We start from the raw sequence: 19,413 nt of genomic DNA on the forward strand, positions 1-19,413 counted from the left end.
CCAATTTTTGATTACTCAAGATTTAAAGTTTGCAACAGCATGAAATAAGCAAACCTTTGTCTTTCATCAAGAGGATTATTTTATGTGGGAACTGTTTTGATATTCTAGCCTCCCCCCAACACCACTCGAATCTGCTTTCATCCTCGCTCCTTTCCTTTCCCCTTCCCTCCTCTCTCTTCTCATCTCCAGCCCTCACGTTTTCTCCTCTACTCCCCCTCTTCTCTCATCTCTCCTGTCCCCTCTCCCCTCCATGTCCTGTCCCCTCCTCTCCCTCTCCTGTGCTCTCTCCCCTCCCTCTCCTCTCTCCTCTCCACTCTCTCCCTTCCTACTCTCCTCTCTCCCCTCCCTATCCTCTCTCCCCTCCCTCCCCTCTCTTCCCTCCCTCTCCTGTCCTCTCTCCCCTCCTCTACTTTCCTCTCTCCCCTCCCTCCCTTTCTTTCCTATCCGATCCTCTCTCCCATCCTTCTCTCCTCACTCTCCTTTCCTCTCTGCCCTCCCCTGTAATCCCCCCTCTCTACACTCCCCTTCTATCCTTCCTTCTCTCCTCTCACCTGTCTACCTCCTCTCATCAGGTCCTCTCTCCCCTATCACTCTCCCCTTTCCTCCCCTGTCCTGTTCTCCTCAATCCCTGGTCTCCATCTCCTCCTTGCCTCCCTATACAATCCTCTTGGCGTCTCTACCTCTATTCTCTCCAGCCCCCTCCTATTCACCTCCCCTTTCATCTCGTATTGACTTCTGTCCTCCCCTCTTTCCCCTCCTGTCTCCTCCTCCTCATCCCTCCTCTCAGTTTCCCCCCTTCCTGTCCTCCCTCTTCTCCTCCTCCTCCCTCTCTCCCTCGGCCAGGCTAGATAAACGGGGGCCATCCAGTACCAACCCCCATCCATCACTTGATACCCACAGCTGTCACTGGTGTGTGTGTGTGTGTGTGTGTGTGTGTGTGTGTGTGTGTGTGTGTGTGTGTGTGTGTGTGTGTGTGTGTGTCTGTGTGTCTGTGTGTCTGTTTGTATGTTTGTCTGTGTGCATGTGGATGTGTGAGTTTATATGTTTACATTGATGTGTGAATGTATTACAGTAATTGGTCCTGTCATGTTGTTATTATGCGTTATATAATAGAAGAATGTGTTACAAAAAGCAAGCGCTATCATACTGGCAAGTGCAGGTGTATTTTCTGCCCTGAAAATAGATTATGTAATATATTGACCGTTTCTGGAAATAGCGCAAATATCTGGAGCACCATCCTAATCACCCAAATAAATGCCTTTGCTTAATCTGGGGCTGTTTCCTAATCCACTTTAATAAAGGCCTTAGGTAAGTCAATAGAGCAAGGGCAGAATTTTTAACAAATTATTTTTGTGATGTACACGTGATCATTTTGTGTCTGCGTGTGCATGTGGGAGTATGCGTGCATGCGCGATTTTCTGTACCCGCGGGTGTGGGCTTGAAGTGTCTCACTTTAGAATGAACAGGTGGCTGGCAATAAATATAACCAACATAAAAAATATTTTCTACAATGAACACTAAAATACATTTTCCATGCTTCATTTGACATGAGAAAAATGTCACTGGTTTAACTCTAAGAAACAGGGATGATTAGAGCATATCAGATATGCCAGATCTGTTAGGATTGTGAAAATGTAATTAAACCCGGAAAGTGTTTTATTATCGACCGGATCCTCGAGAAGGACGACTTGTTTGATTGACAAGTCATTGTGGGTAAATGTCTGGTAATGCCCTCCAAAAATGTGTTATAATTATATTAATATTCAGCAATGAAGTGCGAAGATAATTATAACACACATTTTTCTAATACAAAAATACATGGCCTTGTTTTGTCAGACTGATCCACCTGTCCTTGGTCTTTTTCCTGCAGCTCACCTGTCAACAGGGCCGAAATGTCCGGTCTCTGCAGTGTTATGAACCACACAAAATCATGCTGGCTGAACTAAACCCTCCTTGTTCTGACTGATAACTGAAATAAACAAAATCTGTCACAGAGACGCAGCACACAAATCCTAAAGAGATGCAGTACATCATACCCCTTACGCAACCCAAGCGAACGACGTACATCCGACAGCGACCTATGGGCGAGGAAATGCCCTCCTAATCCGTCCGAGAAACTAAAGCACAAATAGCCAGAGGTTGATCTTATTTGTACCAAACAACCGAAAGACCATCAGAGAGGCTGCGGGGTAATGTTTCACCGGTGACAGGGGAACTAAATGGACCGCTTCAGATTGAATCTGTTTAGTCAGATTGCCAGGCTGCTGAGCCTCTGTTTGTCTTTTGTCTTCAGGATTCATCCCGCTATCACAGCCCCGTGTGTAGTGGGAGACCACTGCTCAGGGAATAGGGATGGCTCATGTTTCAGTTTGGTTTTCCATTGGCATCAGGATATATTTCATTAGCAGTGTTTGAGTACAAAACTGTACTAAAAACATTGTACAACACAAATGATTCATTATAAGAGGGACCTCCCCTAAATCGTATATGGTGCAATTGTTTGAAGATCCTGCATAGTGTCCATCAAATCCACATTTACGAGGGATTTTTACACTAAGGAATATATCTCGATGATACTTTTTAACACACAGACCTACAGATCATTCAGACATAATTGGCAAACGCCAGAACCCTTTGATGGAAGGCGGGCGGCAAAGTGTTGTTAGCGAGATGCGATGCACAGAGCTCCACTTGACACAAGCTGTCGACAATATTATCTGATATTAGACGCGTCTCCTGATGAACTAGCTGGCTTGTGGCGACACCGGCGCCGGCGTGGCTCAAACGGCGGTTTGATCAGCGGACTGTCACTCGGCGCCCACGTCTCCGCCGCCACTTCTCCACCTGCCAGACGTCCACAAAGGGCCCTCGCCAATTAGCCGCTCGGAGGGAAGACTTAACCGCGGTATTAAGGTTTTCAACCGAGGAAGAATAAGACTTTAAAAGGGGTGTTCTTTCTCCACACTGCTCGTTAGATGAGCCAGCCGGGTTTATAAAACAATGTAAGTTCCTTCTATTTGGCTTGTTTCAATGAGCGGTGCGAGAAAGTCTGAGTGTTTTGTTAATCAGCTCCCGGGCGGGATGTTTGGCGGCAGAGAACAAGGAGAGACGAGTGATATCAAACCGGGCCGTGTGACGGAAGTGTGACGGGCAGGGGGGTTTGTGGGGTGACGCGGGATTAAAATCGCATCGCACACTCACAGGAGACCGAAACAAAATGTTTTGACAAGCATCCGAGCGTGGAGCAGTTTGTCAGAGGAACCGGAGGCGGTGCGATTACATCTGATGTTTGCATTTGTTTAAGATCAAGCAATGTCCTCCATGGTTTGTTATCATCCCTACAAGAAAAGAAAAAAACTCCTGCTGAACAGAGTTCTGCAACAAAGCCATGCGTTATTAAGACTTCAGTTGAACAGTTGCCAGGAACTATTTCCATCACACTAGCCTTGTTGGAGTCTCTCTCTCTCTCTCTCTCTCTCTCTCTCTCTCTCTCTCTCTCTCTCTCTCTCTCTCTCTCTCTCTCTCTCTCTCTCTCTCTCTCTCTCTCTCTCTCTCTCTCTCTCTCTCTCTCTCTCTCTCTCTCTCTCTCTCTCTCTCTCTCTCTCTCTCCACATCCGACCGCACCACAGGTGGTGAACCAGTGCCAGGTGAACTGAACCAACCGGTGCGCAATACTCAGTTTAGTCAGGGAGGAGTGACAGGGGGGGCTGAACACAAGAGATTGAATGGATGAGTTGAGAATATAAAAGGATACAAGGACAAATGGGAAGGGAAGAAAAGGGTCTGGACAAAAGGGAGAAATAAATGGAGGATGCCCAGCGGAGGAGTGAGATAACAGCTGCCAGCGGGTCGATGGCGCGCTGATTGGACCTTGAGAGGCAACCGGTCGGTATGAGCCCCAGGATTAACCCTCCAAGTGCCCTGCTGTAAAAGGCCCAGCCCAGGGAGGGACGATTTAACAACGTGCCTCATCATCGCTTTATTCCTTGATTAATATAACAACGAAAAAGTATCACGTTAATTCATCTAGGGCATGGGATGTGTGAGCACAGAGTTTGTTAAGTGTTTGGGGTTCTTCGTAGCGTGGCCCAATGATATCTTTATTCTGGTTCTCTTCTTGATATAATGATAATATAAAAACAAACACACGGTCGTTTAAGCTTTACGACACGAGAGGGTGCACTTCAGCGTCACTATTGGCAGGACAGCAGTGCAGCCGAGCAGTGACTGAAATCAGTCACTATCACAGACTCCTACGCAGCGAGTGTACCGCTCCAGCCAACAGGCAGGACACATTTCGACACTTCCTGGTTCCTGGTCCCCTCAGCCAATGAGAGCTCCGGCTTTCTAGAGATCGTGGATAACTCAAACTGAATAATTACTAGACGTATAGACACAAAAACGGGTCAACATTTTCTATGGAACTTTTTCCATGGTCCGATTTTACTCCTACATCTGTAAATTATAGAATATTATAGTGAGGCCTGTTTCATTGGAACAAGCATAAGTGTGCTGTCATGCTTTTCTGATCTCAACCTAAAGGTCCAGGTGACAGATCAGGTTGCTGGTTGGTATTCCACGTGGAACACTGAACCCCCGACTGTGAGGTTAAGGGAATCTCAGTGTTCCATTTAAAAAATGGAAAGGACTGTCTTGGGTCTGACACATCAGCCCCTCTCATGTTGCTATGACGATGATGAGATGATGAGTGGATAGGGGAGGGAAATAGGGATTCATCCCTCATCTGAGCTTCTTTAAATTCTCAATGGGGAGGGCGGGGGGGAGTAAGAGGATCGCTTCATGGCAGTGGCCTGGAAGCTGAAGGACAGTGTATATGTGCTTATCTCTATGTTCACTTCGTAAGCCCTCTTCAGTTGTTTTCAATAAAGGCAATCCTTTGTAAAAGGAACCAGAGTTCAGTTCTACTTGTGATAATGTTCATACACATTTTACGGATGTGCGAGTGCATAAACCAAAGCCAAATTTCATTGAAAAACTGCACTCTGGCTGACCCTAAAAGTATATTATTTGGAAGAATAGGTCCGCCGCTGCACTACAAAAACTATAAAGAATTAATTGAATTTAGAGTTTAAAAAAAAACAGCCTTTCTTCGCTTTTATTGTGCTAAACCGTGGAATCGCCCCAGCCACAGATGGAGTAATCTAGCGCCGGATTCAGAGCCGCATGAGCGCGATGAACGTTGGTTAACTGCTCCTGTTGAGAAGAGAGCACTCCTCCAGAGCCTGTTGCGAAGGGGAGAATTTAGAATCCCTCAAATGAAACCAAAGTGCAGGCTGCGTTGGTTGCAATATGCCACCCTGATGGTGGAGCCTCGAATTCCTTCTGCTCTCAGCTTGTGATCCCAGTCAAAGGCGAGAGAAGAGAAGCGTATGCAATCACACACTTTCCATGTCGGATACGGAGTCGCCTAAATATATACGTGTGTGTGTGTGTCGGAGTGACTGTGACATCTGTCACAGTCACTCACACACACGCGCGCGCGCATACACTCACACACACTTCAGTCGCATACACGTGCATGCCGTGCACACAGACACACACGTCACACACACACACACACGTCACACATGTCACAGACTCACGCACACACACATAATATCAGCGCAGCTCAGAAAAAAATGAAAAGCAATCTGAGCGGAAAAACAAGAAAAAAAAAGTCATCTTGAGAAATAATTGGCCTGACAAGCCAGACAAGGGGAGAAGAAAGGTTTGAAGGGAACAGGAGCTGCTGTCAATCGGCAGGAGAAACGATGTCAGCGCAGAGCTCTTGTCAGAGGAACAACAGCGTGTTGCCCGTGGCAAGGTGGCCTCACGGCCAGAAATACAGCAGAATGGTAAATATTCAATGAGATTCAAAGCATAGGAACAAAGACCTGCTATGCATGTGCCCTCACACGCTCTCACACAAAGGACACAAACTCTGCGGAAACGAATGGCTCCGGGGAAGGGAGAGAAGGTTCAACGTCTTGTGGAGAGACTTACCCGGAACAAAGCTTCCGTGCACCACCTCCTTGTATGCCCACCATCCTTCATTAATCTTGGGCAGGTGGGGCTGGGCTGTGAGGACAGGAGAAAAACAAACACCAAAAGTTAATAGTTTGGAATCCAAAGATCTGATGTCAACCCCCACTCCCCCGATAAAGATGAAGATGTTGTATCAGTATCACATCTTCATTTAATGATGGTTTGCAGAGACACTTTAGCTACCTAACAGGTTCATTATCTGAGAGTGTGGACTCTCATCTTGTTTTGAAAACCTGATTAGATATCACTTTGCCTGGGTTGTCTGTGAGTGTAAATTATGTTATATAGTCAATAGACAAAAATAGCGGGTATGATTTAGTTGATGAATGGTAAGACCTTTGCATCAGGCGTGCTTCTCTCATTTTCATGAATTCATGTCCCAGTTGCAGTCGATATGTTTACAGACCAAGTCTTGAAATCCTATGAAATGTTTTAACTAGCTGAAATGTCCAAAGAAATGTTTGTGTGTATGTCTGTGTTCATGTGTGTTTGTGTGCATAAATATCTCTATCTCTCCTAAATATGGTTTTGTTGATTAGTTGGTTGTATTTATCGTGTGTTCAGTTCTGTGATTCAGGTAAGTTTGATTATTGTTTACCATGTGCACCTCTGCTTCTGACATCGGTTCCTGGTTCACCTGACAAAGGGGCGTGGTCTCAGTGGGCTCCACCCTCCAAATAACTGAAGGAGGCTGTCGGGCCAAACCAAGTCTTTGAGGAGAACAGGGTTGTTTTTAGATGTTTCACATTAATTGGCAGGCCTGAATTTAATTTGTGTAAATTTTTTGGAAGATCTTGAAAATCAAACGGAAGTTTGGAGCCGAAGAAGAGATTTATCTTATATTTTTTAATAATATTTGCTGCTTTACCACCTGAAATAAACCTTTTCACTGAATCAGATCTACCTTCGTCCTTGTGCATAGGTGCTCAGTCCTTAACAGGCATAGACGATCTGACTGAGGTGGCCAAGTCCCTCACTATGAAGAGTCTAGAAAGTTAGAATCTACAGGTAAATGTCCCTCACGATGAAGAGTTTACAAGTTGCGATTGAGTTTTCAAGGTAAAAGTCCCTCACTACGAAGAGTTTATAAGGTGTGATTGAGGTTTCAAGGTAATAGTCCCTCACTATGAAGAGTATATACACGGCATGATTGAGGTTTCAAAGTAGACATCACTCACTTTGTAGTGTATGTAAGGCTTGATTGAGCTTTCAAGCTAAAAGGCCTTGTGTGAAAAACAACTACCCAGCATGCCTTGCTGATTTGTCTGCTTACTCCTTGTTTTCGCCACACTCGCCACAGGGAGGGGAGGGGAGCTTAATGGATGTGGCGGAGGTTAGCACGCCCTGACTTTCAGTAATGGAACCACCCCTCCACCTTCCTCCCACATCCTTCTAGGCTTGTGGAGTAGTTCAATTTCAGGGCCACGTGATTGGCTGGGCTGGCCAGACACAGGGGGCCGGAAAAACATTATTTTCTACGAGAGAGCTTTCTCCACTGTGAATGCTGGTCAAGGTGGACAGTGTGTGTGTGTGTGTGTGTGTGTGTGTGTGTGTGTGTGTGTGTGTGTGTGTGTGTGTGTGTGTGTGTGTGTGTGTGTGTGTGTGTGTGTGTGTGTGTGTGTGTGTGTGTGTGTGTGTGTGTGTGTGTGTGTGTGTAAGCTAAACTACCTTGGTATTAACAAAAGGATCCTTGTGGAATTGTCTCACCAGATAACAGAAGAACTTCTCAGTTCACTACTCACTTTGAAATCTACTCGAAAATAATCAACAGCTTTAATGGGATTCGGAGAGTTGTGAATTGCCGTTTGACTGTCTTACCCAGATTAAGAGGAGTCCTTTAATTCCAAATTCTTAATTGTGCATCCAGAAGGGGGGATTGCAGAGTTAGCATTGGCTCTGTTAGCTGCTTCCGTTGACTTGCAGAGCAACACTAGCCTAGCCCCTGTTCAGGTGAGGGGAATTAACTTTCAATTCATTTCCCAACGATTTACGAGGTGTTCTGACTAGTCACTTATACAAAGATGGTAACAGGAACAACACAACAGTATTGTAGTTTGTCCACAAACAAACAGATAATTCGCCACTATTTTCGGCGTTGTGATTTAGGCTACCTGTGATGTGCTGCTGGCGTAATTATAAGATCAGCTGCTTCTGGCTGGGAGGTCTGCATTGCGCAGACAGCTGCGCATCACAGGTACGCTAATAAGTACACTGCCGAAATGAAATTAGTTGTGTGTTTGTAGACAAACTCCAACCTTGCCTTGTCTTTACCGGCACTTATTTTGTGATTACTTGGAACACGTATGTCAGTCTCTGGAAAGTAAATCTCTTAAAAGTGTATTCCCCTTCACATGAATACGAGCTAGGCTACTGTAACTCTGCAAGTCAATGGAGGCGGCTCACTGAAAGCAAATGCTAACCTAGCTAACTCCCCTTATGACGTACAATGAAGATTATGTAATTAAACAATTTGTCTGAATCTGGGTAAAGCAGGTAAACGCCTTGACGGCTATCTCGGCGCTTCCCTTTAAAGGTCCCATGACATGCCACCAGGTGTGGTGTGATTAGCAGTTATAAGCCGTTTTGGAAATCGGCCCCTTATGACCTCACAGGTGGGCGTGTCCACCTAGATGTGTGCTGGATAGAAAACGGCTTGTAATTGCTAATCACACCACACCTGGTGGCATGTCATGGGACCTTTAATGAATGAACTCGGTTAAGAGCGTCTGAACCATCTCTCATCTCTCATATCTCTCTCATCTTTTGTAGAGAATCCCCTGAAGCCTAAGGGTGAATAATAGCTGTTGCTGACTTGATACTATATGAATCATCCATCCATCCATTCATCATCTATCCCTCCATCATTTATCCGTCCATCTCTCCATCAATCATAATCTCTCCATCAATCTTTCCGTCATCCATCCATCTCTCTACGTGCATTTACCGAGCGTATCTCACCTGTCTATCGGCCTACGTTTGTGTGAGCATGCAAATCCACACCTTCCTACAGGCAATTGATGATCTCTAATTAGTATAACTTATGCTTTTTGAAGTGGGGGAGGGGCAGACTAGATCCGAGCCATGAGCTTTAGTGTGATAGAACAGACGCTGTAGTTATTGTTGTTAAAGACAATGCAAATCATATACTTTGGGGAAGAAAACGAATGGTCTTCAGTCTTCAGTGACGGTACCATTACCTACAGATACCAGCGGCCCAAGTGTCATTGGATACCAGTGGCCCCAGTGAAGATACCACAGGCCCCAGTACCTACAAATAGCAAAGGCCATAGTACCTACACAATGAGGTTAACAAGGACAGGGAGAGAGAGAGAGAGCCAGAGAGAGAGAGCGAGAATGAGAGAGCCGGAGAGAGAGAGAGCCAGAGAAAGAGAGATAGAGGGAGCCAGAAAGAGAAAGAGAGAACCTGAGAAAAAGAAAGCGAGCCTGAGAAATAGACAGCCTATGAAAGAGAGAGCGATAGAGCCTGAAAGCGAGAGAGAGAGAGAGAGAGAGAGAGAGAGAGAGAGAGAGAGAGAGAGAGAGAGAGAGAGAGAGAGAGAGAGAGAGAGAGAGAGAGAGAGAGAAAGAGAGAGAGAGACCTAGTTCTCATGATGTATCTCTGTGGTTCTCAAAACACTCCTGACATCAGCAAGAAAGGAAACGCCTTCAACCCCATAGAAGCATATGCAGAGAACCCTGCAGCTGTGTGGGTGTGGGTGTGAGTGTGTCTAACACATACCCTATCACTATGTCAGGTGCACAGCATACTGATAAGGTACAAGGACATATGTTTAAGGCCATATGGCTTATTTTTTGGACACACACACACACACACACACACACACACACACACACACACACACACACACACACACACACACACACACACACATACACACACACACGTCTTTATCTTAAGGCAAGGACTATGTAAATAAACAGTTCATTTTCCTCTAATATCCAAACGTCGCTATCAATATTCATCACAGGTCATTCGCAATCCTGGGGAGCGGCCATGCAGAAAGAGAGAGAGGGGGACAGGGACAGACAGAGAGACCGAGCGAGAGAATGGGGGACAGAGAAGGAGAGAGAGACAGAGTGAGAGAGACTGAGAGAGAGAGTGCAAACATAGTGAACAGATTGAGAGAGAGACACTGACTCCTGACAGTGGAGCACGCCGCGATGTCGGATGAAAAGTGACCTTGCCAACATCTGGGCCTTACTGACTTATGAGACAATTATCTCTGTGTGGCGTGTGTGCGTGTGTGTAAGTACGTGTGTGTGTGTGTGTGTGGGTGTGGGTTGGTTTGAGTGAGTGCGTGTGTTTTGTGGGTGTGCGTGCGTGCACGTGTGTGCGTGCATGCATGTGTGTGTGTGTGCGGGCGCCTTTAAGACAAACCACTGCATCCACAGTTGGTTTCTCATGTGAGATGCGAGACGGCAGGATGGGACACGCTGTGTGGGAGAGGTCCCAGGAGAGCTTCCTCTGTCAGCCAGGCTCAAGGGAGCAGTCACTCCACAGTGCCACCAAGGCTGGGCTAGGCTAGGCTAGGCTAGGCTAGCTTAAGTTAAGCTAGGCTAGGGACAGACAGCATGAGTCGGGACTAAGACAAGATATTACAACCGGCATTCCCATTCCAATGGGCCAATGCAGATCTGTAGAACTGAGCAGAAGATAAAACGTATTGAAAGAAGATGCGATCATGTGTTTGTTCTTCGATATAATTGGTCTGCTTGGCCTGTGCCTTAGCAGTGGGAGCAGCTGTAGTATCTTGACACTACGCATTAAACAGATAAGAGATCGGCAAATCGTTTCAGCGGGCACAGGGTTATGTTAGGCCAATGGGGGGGAGTTCTACTTCCTAGCATCTTATTAGCAGTGAGTCAGAACATTATTCATGAAGCCAGTGAGAGAGAAGTGCCTGGTGCATCGCTGACCCCTCTCCCCCCCCGCCCCCCCACAAACCACAGAAAGCATCTCCACTCACTCACTTCCTGTGTGTGTGCAGTGTGTGTGTGTGTGTGTGTGTGTGTGTGTGTGTGTGTGTTTTCACCACCAACTGTGTACAGAATAGGCTAAATTGCCGCAGTTTATGACATTTAATGATTGTGGGTGTTTTGGTCCACATGGACAGAGTGACGGTAATGCTTTGAAGACTTTGGAAAAAGATAACTGTAGCCTAATCAGAAGTTCATGGGAAGTTTATTATTATTTTAGCTCATTGATATCTTGATTTACTAATAGATTTGGAAATTTTCTTCATAAAATATATTAATCGTCGAAAATCACTCATCCTTAAAAAAAGTATGTATTTTTTTCTTATCTCATCCAGTTTGTATCTGTATAGAAAAACATGAAAAAAAAATGGCTACTCAACATTAAAATTGCCAGTGATTTTCCAATTATGTTCAATTTACATTTACATCGGGCATATAGCCGACGCTATTATCCAAAGCGACTTACATGATGTACATTTTTCAGAAGAAAAATAAATAACCATATAAAACGCTGTCGGTACAGAAAAGATGTTCATAAAGGCAATTGTCAAGCACTTACAATTGCTAACTTTGCCCAGTATACAAAAAAGATAGCTAGGATAAGACCCTAAACAAAGTCCTATTTTTATTTTTAAGTGCCGGTTCAGAGGCAACCGGACCAAAACGTATGTACTGCATCGGCAGAGAAGCAGCGCTATGCAACCAAGTCGAGAATAACCTCAACGAAGACGGACCACAATACCCCAGCGAGCCTATTCATATTTGTGGTATTTTCTGCGGCCCCTGATCATGACAATCTCAAAATGTAGAGCAGAAACACTGTAGAGGTTTCCACTGTGTACTAGCAGAGACACCCTAGAGGGTTCACTGTGTACACGCGCGTACCCCCAGATGTTTCCACTGTGTATGTGAAGAACCCTGTATCATCATGTTGGGGGGGGGGGGGTGGGGCTAGGATTATTGGGCGAAGAAACTGACAAAGCCAAATAAACAAGCCCCTCTGACAAGCACAGAGCCTTCCCTGTCTCAGTCGGTGGCAAAACATACTGTAGACTGCGCATGTGATTAGTCTCTCTATCTATGTCTCTCTCGCCCTCACACACACACACATACGCATCATCCAGCCCTGTTAAGGGACACACATCCGCAGGATTATCAGATTAGCTGCTGGAGATTTGGTTTCACTGGCAAGGCCTGTATGTGGGTGGGGGGATCTGTGTGTGTGTGTGTGTGTGTGTGTGTGTGTGTGTGTGTGTGTGTGTGTGTGTGTGTGTGTGTGTGTGCGTTACTGCATGTGTGTGTGTGTGTGTGTGTGTGTGTGTGTGTGTGTGTGTGTGTGTGTGTGTGTGTGTGTGTGTGTGTGTGTGTGTGTGTGTGTGTGTGTTAATTACCTGCCCCCTTCTGTTCCAACGTGTATGGTGATATCAATACACACACACGCACACATACTCACACACACACATTACTAATTATGCGAAGCAACACCGAAGTTATCATATACTTCATCTGTCAGTAATAGCAATAATAAACTGAATTTTATCTCAGCCTCTCATGTACCTTATCCGAACCATAAAAACATAATCGATCCATAATAACAAAATGGAACAATAATGTCCATGCAATAAATCCAGAGCATGCAAAGGTGACCCGTCTTTGTCGGAAGTTCAGATGTCATTGATCTACTAATGCGTGCACCGCGGCATTCCCATTAATGGCCACCGAAAATAAAAGCAACCGATAAATACTTGATGAGATGGACTAAATAAATAAAAGCGTGACCCGGGAGAACGTCCTCCGTCAGTTCCCGTCACAGCTCCTATAAACTGAATGTGGGTTTAGCCCCTTCCTCGGCCCAGACCGCCCCGGCTGAGTCAAGAGACAGAGCAACACGGGCCCGGGGGTCTCCCCTGGTCCTCTTCTGAACCCCGTCCTACTTTCACTACCAGGCATGGAGGGAGTTAGTTCATCAGAGGAATGATGCTCTGCACAAGTTACATCCTCTAGCTATCCATGTTAATGTAAGCTCTCAGGTGAGACTGTAACATGTTCCTTCCTCTAGCTATCCATGTTAATGTCATATCTGAGGTGATGCTGTAACATGTTATATCCTCTATCCATGTTAATGTCATATATAAGGTGATGCTGTAACATGTTACATCCATGTTAATGTAATAACTCAGGTGATGATTTACACATTTTACACCCTCTATCCATGTTAATGTAATAACTCAGGTGTTGATTTACACATGTTACACCCTCTATCCATGTTAATATTATATCTCAGGTGATGCTGTAACATGTTACACCCTCTATCCATGTTAATACAACATCTCAGGTGATGCATGAACATGTAACACTCTCTATCTATCCATGTTAATGCCATATCTGAGGTGATGCTGTAACATGTTACACCCTCTATCCATGTTAATGTCATATCTGAGGTGATGCTGTAACATGTAACACTCTCTATCCATGTTAATGTAACATCTCCGGTGAAGATTTAAACAAGTTACACCCTCTAGCTAACCATGTTAATGTTGTATCTCAGGTAATGCTTTGAACACTTTAAATCCTGTAGCTAGCCCTCTAATCATGTTAATGTAACATCTCAGGTGATGCTTTCTGAAAAAAGTAAACTTCTCTGCGCTGAATAGCGTACGAAAAAATATGTATTTAAAAAATGAGCAATCATTGTATTCATTTTTCTGTTTAGCATATTTGCCAGCAGTGCAGCACGATAAATATGTACATGGTATAATTATTATTTAGCAACAAGCAAAATGTATAGTAAGCCTTCCCTTCAGGGGAACAAATGAATATTAAAGCATTGTTTACTGACTAACGGTGAAATATAGTATACCTGCATACTTTAATGTTTCAAACCCCCCAAATCCCATGTTTACACAACCTGTATAAACCTGTAATATTTGGGCTTTCCGCTGTCGGCGAGGTGGGAACACAATGTCTAATTTGAGGCTTTTTAATTCAACTCCTCTGTGAACTGAGGTGTGAAGGGAAGTCGAACCTCAGAGTATTTACTGTTGGCTTAACGCAAGCAAGTGACAAGTACTTGACAGGTTAGGATAAACACAATCATGCAGAGTATTTATCATCCCAGCACATGGAAGGCTTGCGGGGTTTGAGGACATACTTCAATGTCTCTCCACAGGCATCTCTCTGGATCATTGCACATAATACAATGATGGTTTAGAGTCGAATCCCATGCAACAGATCTGTGTTGTAGGACAACATAACGCCATTTAGCTGGACCTCAGGGTGGAAGTGGTGGATGATGGTGGAGGGATAGATGGAGGACAATCAACAGATCCATTACTTCATTCATGCTGAAGCATTTGAAGTCGTTTTCTAATGAAACAAAGTCTTTAGGAGCTTTAGTCCTCTGTGGAACAGACAGAAATGGGAGACCAAAAGCTTACTTGGCACATAATGTAAAACTTCTTTAGGAAAATGTATTTTCAGCACTGGCAGCGTGTGTCACCGGCTCACATCACAACGAGAATGTTCCTGAAAGGCTTGTGAAAGGAGACGAGGGACGACAGGAAGCCAGCCTGTTTGGTATGTCAGATATGGAGCAGTGGCTCCTAGAATGTGCACGTTTACGTAATATACAATAATGAGAGAAGAAGTGCCTATGCGTGTGCGTGCTTGTGTGTCTGTGTGTGTGTGTGTGCGTGTGTGTGTGTGTGTAGTGTTTAGAACACTGTAGCATTGCTCAGCGGTGTGGAGGATGTATAATTCACCAAATCATGTTTTTTATTCATATGCCAGATTTATGGCTTGGCACCCATCCTAGGGGGGAAGGAGGGGGCGGGGGAAGGGGGGGCTGTGTGTGCTGTGATGTGTCGGACCACCAGAAGGCTGGTGACCACCAGAACATCTGCTACTGATCTCCTTCTCCTTTTCTCCAAACGCAGGCGGGGGGGCTGACGTCAGTTACGAACATCTAGTGTTAGTGCCGGGATGACGTGAGCAACTGACGTGAGCAACTGACGTGAGCAACTGACGTGAGCAACTGACGTGAGCAACTGACGTGAGCAACTGACGTGAGCAACTGACGTGAGCAACTGACGTGAGCAACTGAGAGTGAAGGACGACGTCTACTTTCAAATTCTAAAAATAAAAAACATTTCCCTGACGGCATTGAAGGAAACGTTTCGGCGAAATGAGAAGCGGATATCATAAAAATAACTGTTTATAATTGTTTTCAACCTCGACGAGGGCGAACGCGCCCATGGCGGTTATTCTGAATTGGGAAACCGCTTCAGATCTGTCTTCACCATTCTATCAGGGCTAGCCTTCAAGCGACAAAGCCCTACTTGAACACAAAATACTTGTTTCACCGCTGGAAGATTTCCACCTCAGCACACCGGGGCGTGCAGTATGGCAGCGAGGTAGTGTACCGTACATCAACTGAATAGATGGATAGATCATAGCTGTTACTATGCGATTACTCAGACGGACAGACAATAATAACATGACAGTAACATGATTGCCATCGGTCAGGTCAGATGTACCACTCACTGCAGCGCTGATTCTTTGCCAATGGCAGTTAGTAGCAGAGAACCTGTGCAGTAGGCCTACAGCTTAACATAGCTACCTTAATGTTTAGGTCTAGATCGTCACATAGATTCCCTATAGTGAGGCCTACATCACGCAAATAAAGACCCTGAAGTATAGGCCTACATCTCTACCAAGAAACCCCGTGCTGTAGGCCTGCCTCATGACACATAGGTACCCTGTGCTGTAGGCCTGCCTCATCACACATAGCTACCCTGAATTGTAGGTCTACATCACCACATAAATAGCATGTAGTGTAGGCCTACATCACCACATAAATACCATGTAGCGTAGGCCTACATCACCACAAAAATACCATGTAGGGTAGGCCTACATCACCACATAAATACCATGTAGAGTAGGCCTACATCACTTCATATAGATCCTGTAGTGTAGGCCTATGTCACTACATAGAGACCCTATAATGTAGGCCTACACCCCCACACATAGAGACCCTGTAGTGCAGTGTAGGCTTACAACACCACCCATAAAGACCCTGCAGTGTAGGCCTACATCATCACACTAAAAGACCCTTCAGTGTAGGCCTACACCCCCACAGAGACTGTGTAGCGTAGGTCTATATCATCGAAAGTATACCCAACAGTATAGCCCTACACGTCACATAGAGACAGTGTAGTGTAGGCCTACATCATAAAAAAGAGACCATGAAGTGTAGGCCTATATCATCACACATAGTGACCCATACCCTGTAGTGTAGCCCGACACCATCACATAAAGACCCTGTAGTGTAGGCCTACGACACCATCATAGAGACCCTGAATCAAATTATTCATGTCTTGCTTGCTATTCACACACTCGCGCTGCGACACCCAGAACCCCAACCACCCACCGTACAAACACAGTCAGACCCCTCTACCATCCATCCGTCCGTACGTACTGAACCGAATAATCGACACATGAGGGCCCTACGGTCATATATAGTTGCCCTATATCTATAACTACCGTACAATAATTGATTATTAGCCGTGGTAGGATTATCTTGGTTGCCATGCACACCTCTAAGAGGCCTCTGGAGTTTGACAATCATTAATTACGTTTGCAGATGTTGGTTTAACCTTAATTTATTACACCTATCGGATTAAATAACATGTGGGGTCAATAATAACAAAATATATATTTTACGTTACAGACTCGTTTATATTTATCACCAGTCATTGGTAATTAAAAGATAGGCTACAACTAAACATAATGTCCAGTCCAACTTGAAACACGACCATTCCTGTCCTCCACTCACCTGATATGCGGACAAGAACGTTTGCCTGGAGAATGATGAATATTTCCCAAAGTATATCCATCCTCTGTCTTCATTCCAGGTACATTACGCACATGTAAAAAAAAAAAAGAGAGAAAAAAGGAATCAACTGAAAAAGGAAAATTTCAGGTGCAGAGTATGGATCCACGAGTTATTCTCCACACCAGGCGCATAGCAGGTACAGAAGACGGTCCCTGTTCAATACCCCCCTTCCTACAAGTCCACAATCCAGAGGGGTGAAGCCCGCGAACTCCGCGGAAGGAAGCGCGAAAGAAAGGTGTTGCCACGCGCGAGGGGGCTTTCTCTTCAGCCGCTGCGCGAGACCGGTGCGGTTTGCCCTAGGACGATCCGCGCGCGTACTCCTCCGTGGACTAGACCCTCACCGAACCGCCGACCCGTCTCTCCGCGCAGAGGAAAACAACATCCCCGGGATCAGCTCCGCCTCGATGTCCCCTAGACAGGAGCACAGCAGTGACAGGTTAGGATCCAGACAGACAGATCAACACCTGATCAACTCAAGAGACACTTCTGCAGGGGCGGCGCGCTCCGCTCTGGTCCGCCCGGGAAGGACATCCCTGCTCGGCTTCTTGGGAGACGATCGGTGAACAGACGTAGGAAATCTTTATTTCCAAATAGCCCCGCGACGCAGTCAGAAACAAATAAACTAAGAAAGGGATTTCATGCCAGAAAGTTAAAATACACTTACAGCGATCGTTGGCGCGGTAAAGCTGCGGAACAGCCTAACGTCCAACTGTCCAGAGTGCTATAATCTTTATATCAAATACTACTAAACTTTATAATGGATACACTCATTGATCTCATTTTACATATAATAGTCCGCGCTACTTCAAATTAAAACAAATTAACTCCATATCCAAGTTTAAAATAACGCGTTTCGTCTGACAGAGTGGCCAGTTTTGTCCCCATAAACCATAAAGAATGAAACCGTTCAGTCTGGTGCTGGCACCCAACGATGCCGCGCGCAGTGAGTTTACAGATGATGGGGGATCGCTGCAACTGGGCACATGCGCAGTTGTGAGCGCATTCAGGTTCGTGCGCACAAATAGACACATACTGTAGTAGCGGGGGGTGGGGGGGAAGAGAGAGAGAGAGAGAGAGAGAGAGAGAGAGAGAGAGAGAGAGAGAGAGAGAGAGAGAGAGAGAGAGAGAGAGAGAGAGAGAGAGAGAGAGAGAGAGAGGAGAGAGAGAGAGAGAGAGAGAGAGAGAGAGAGAGAGAGAGAGAGAGAGAGAGAGAGAGAGAGAGAGAGAGAGAGAGAGAGAGAGAGAGAGAGAGAGAGAGAGAGAGAGAGAGAGAGAGAGAGAGAGAGAGAGAGAGAGAGAGAGAGAGAGAGAGAGAGAGAGAGAGAGAGAGAGAGAGAGAGAGAGAGAGAGAGAGAGAGAGAGAGAGAGAGAGAGAGAGAGAGAGAGAGAGAGAGAGAGAGAGAGAGAGGGGGGGGGGGAGAGAGAGAGAGCGAGAGAGAGAGAGAGAGAGAGAGCGAGAGCGAGCAGTACAGGAAGACAGAGTTTGCCAGATCAAGTTTTGTGGGGGGGGGGGGGTTTGCATTAGATGGGGTGATGGCCGCTGTGTGTGTATGTGGGTCTGTGTGTGTGTGGGGGGTGGGCTGTTGCATCAGTCCAAAAGTTTACGTCAGAGCGATGTTCTGTTGCTTCTAGCCTGAAATCCTGGTATGTTTGCATTGCAAACAAAATATTTTATTTTAGTGAGCGGGAACATTTGCCATCAAGAGTAAATTATGCAAGAATGCTATAATTGCCCATTTAATGATATCATAGCACTGTAATGAGGCGGCCTGCAAAGTCACCAGTTCTAAATCGAATTACAACATCTGGTGGTAGGTTTGGAGAAGAGGTTCCACTGTAAGCAGTGAGAAGCTGTAGACCACAATGGAGAAGAGGTTCCACTTTAAGCAGTGAGAAGCTGTAGACCACAATGGAGAAGAGATTCCACTGTTGGCAGTGAGAAGCTGTAGACCACAATGGAGAAGAGGTTCCACTTTAAGCAGTGAGAAGCTGTAGACCACAATGGAGAAGAGGTTCCACTGTTGGCAGTGAGAAGCTGTAGACCACAATGGAGAAGAGGTTCCACTTTAAGCAGTGAGAAGCTGTAGACCACAATGGAGAAGAGGTTCCACTGTTGGCAGTGAGAATCTCCGAGAAGAGGTTCCACTATTAGCGGCCAGAAGCTTTGGACCAGAATGGGCTTACTGTAAAGCTCCTTCAACACCAAATTTAGCATATGCCTCGAGATAAGTCAATATTTTGCACCATATGCACCATAGTTTTGGGAATGCCCAGGACTCAATGTGAAGCAAATCAATATAAATTACTGACTTGATTGAATGAAGATGAGGAATTTAATAATTGAACCTTTTTTTTTTTCCAGAGAGAACTGATATCAGTTCAACATGCATGCACGTACAACAAGTAAGTGTGGATGTCCCTTTAGGTAGAAATTTAGGCAAAAAATCATGTAATACAACATTTTTTAAACAATCGAT

General features: G+C 45.4%; 1 protein-coding gene across 1 annotated transcript in view; it reads right to left on the minus strand.

Moving 5' to 3' along the window:
- The window catches only part of ca10a (carbonic anhydrase Xa), a 101,399-nt gene extending 83,492 nt beyond the window's left edge, over positions 1-17,907 (minus strand). The window contains exons 1-3 of the mRNA XM_060036620.1: positions 17,601-17,907; positions 16,877-17,347; positions 6,004-6,078 (exon numbers count right to left, since the gene is read on the minus strand). Of these exons, the coding sequence (XP_059892603.1) occupies positions 6,004-6,078; positions 16,877-16,937 (136 nt within the window). The 5' untranslated portion in view covers positions 16,938-17,347; positions 17,601-17,907. The remainder of the gene's footprint in view (positions 1-6,003; positions 6,079-16,876; positions 17,348-17,600) is intronic.
- Positions 17,908-19,413: the final 1,506 nt, after the last annotated feature.

The sequence above is a fragment of the Gadus macrocephalus genome, chromosome 18, assembly GCF_031168955.1.
Source record: "Gadus macrocephalus chromosome 18, ASM3116895v1".
In the NCBI taxonomy this organism is placed as follows: Eukaryota; Metazoa; Chordata; class Actinopteri; order Gadiformes; family Gadidae; genus Gadus; species Gadus macrocephalus.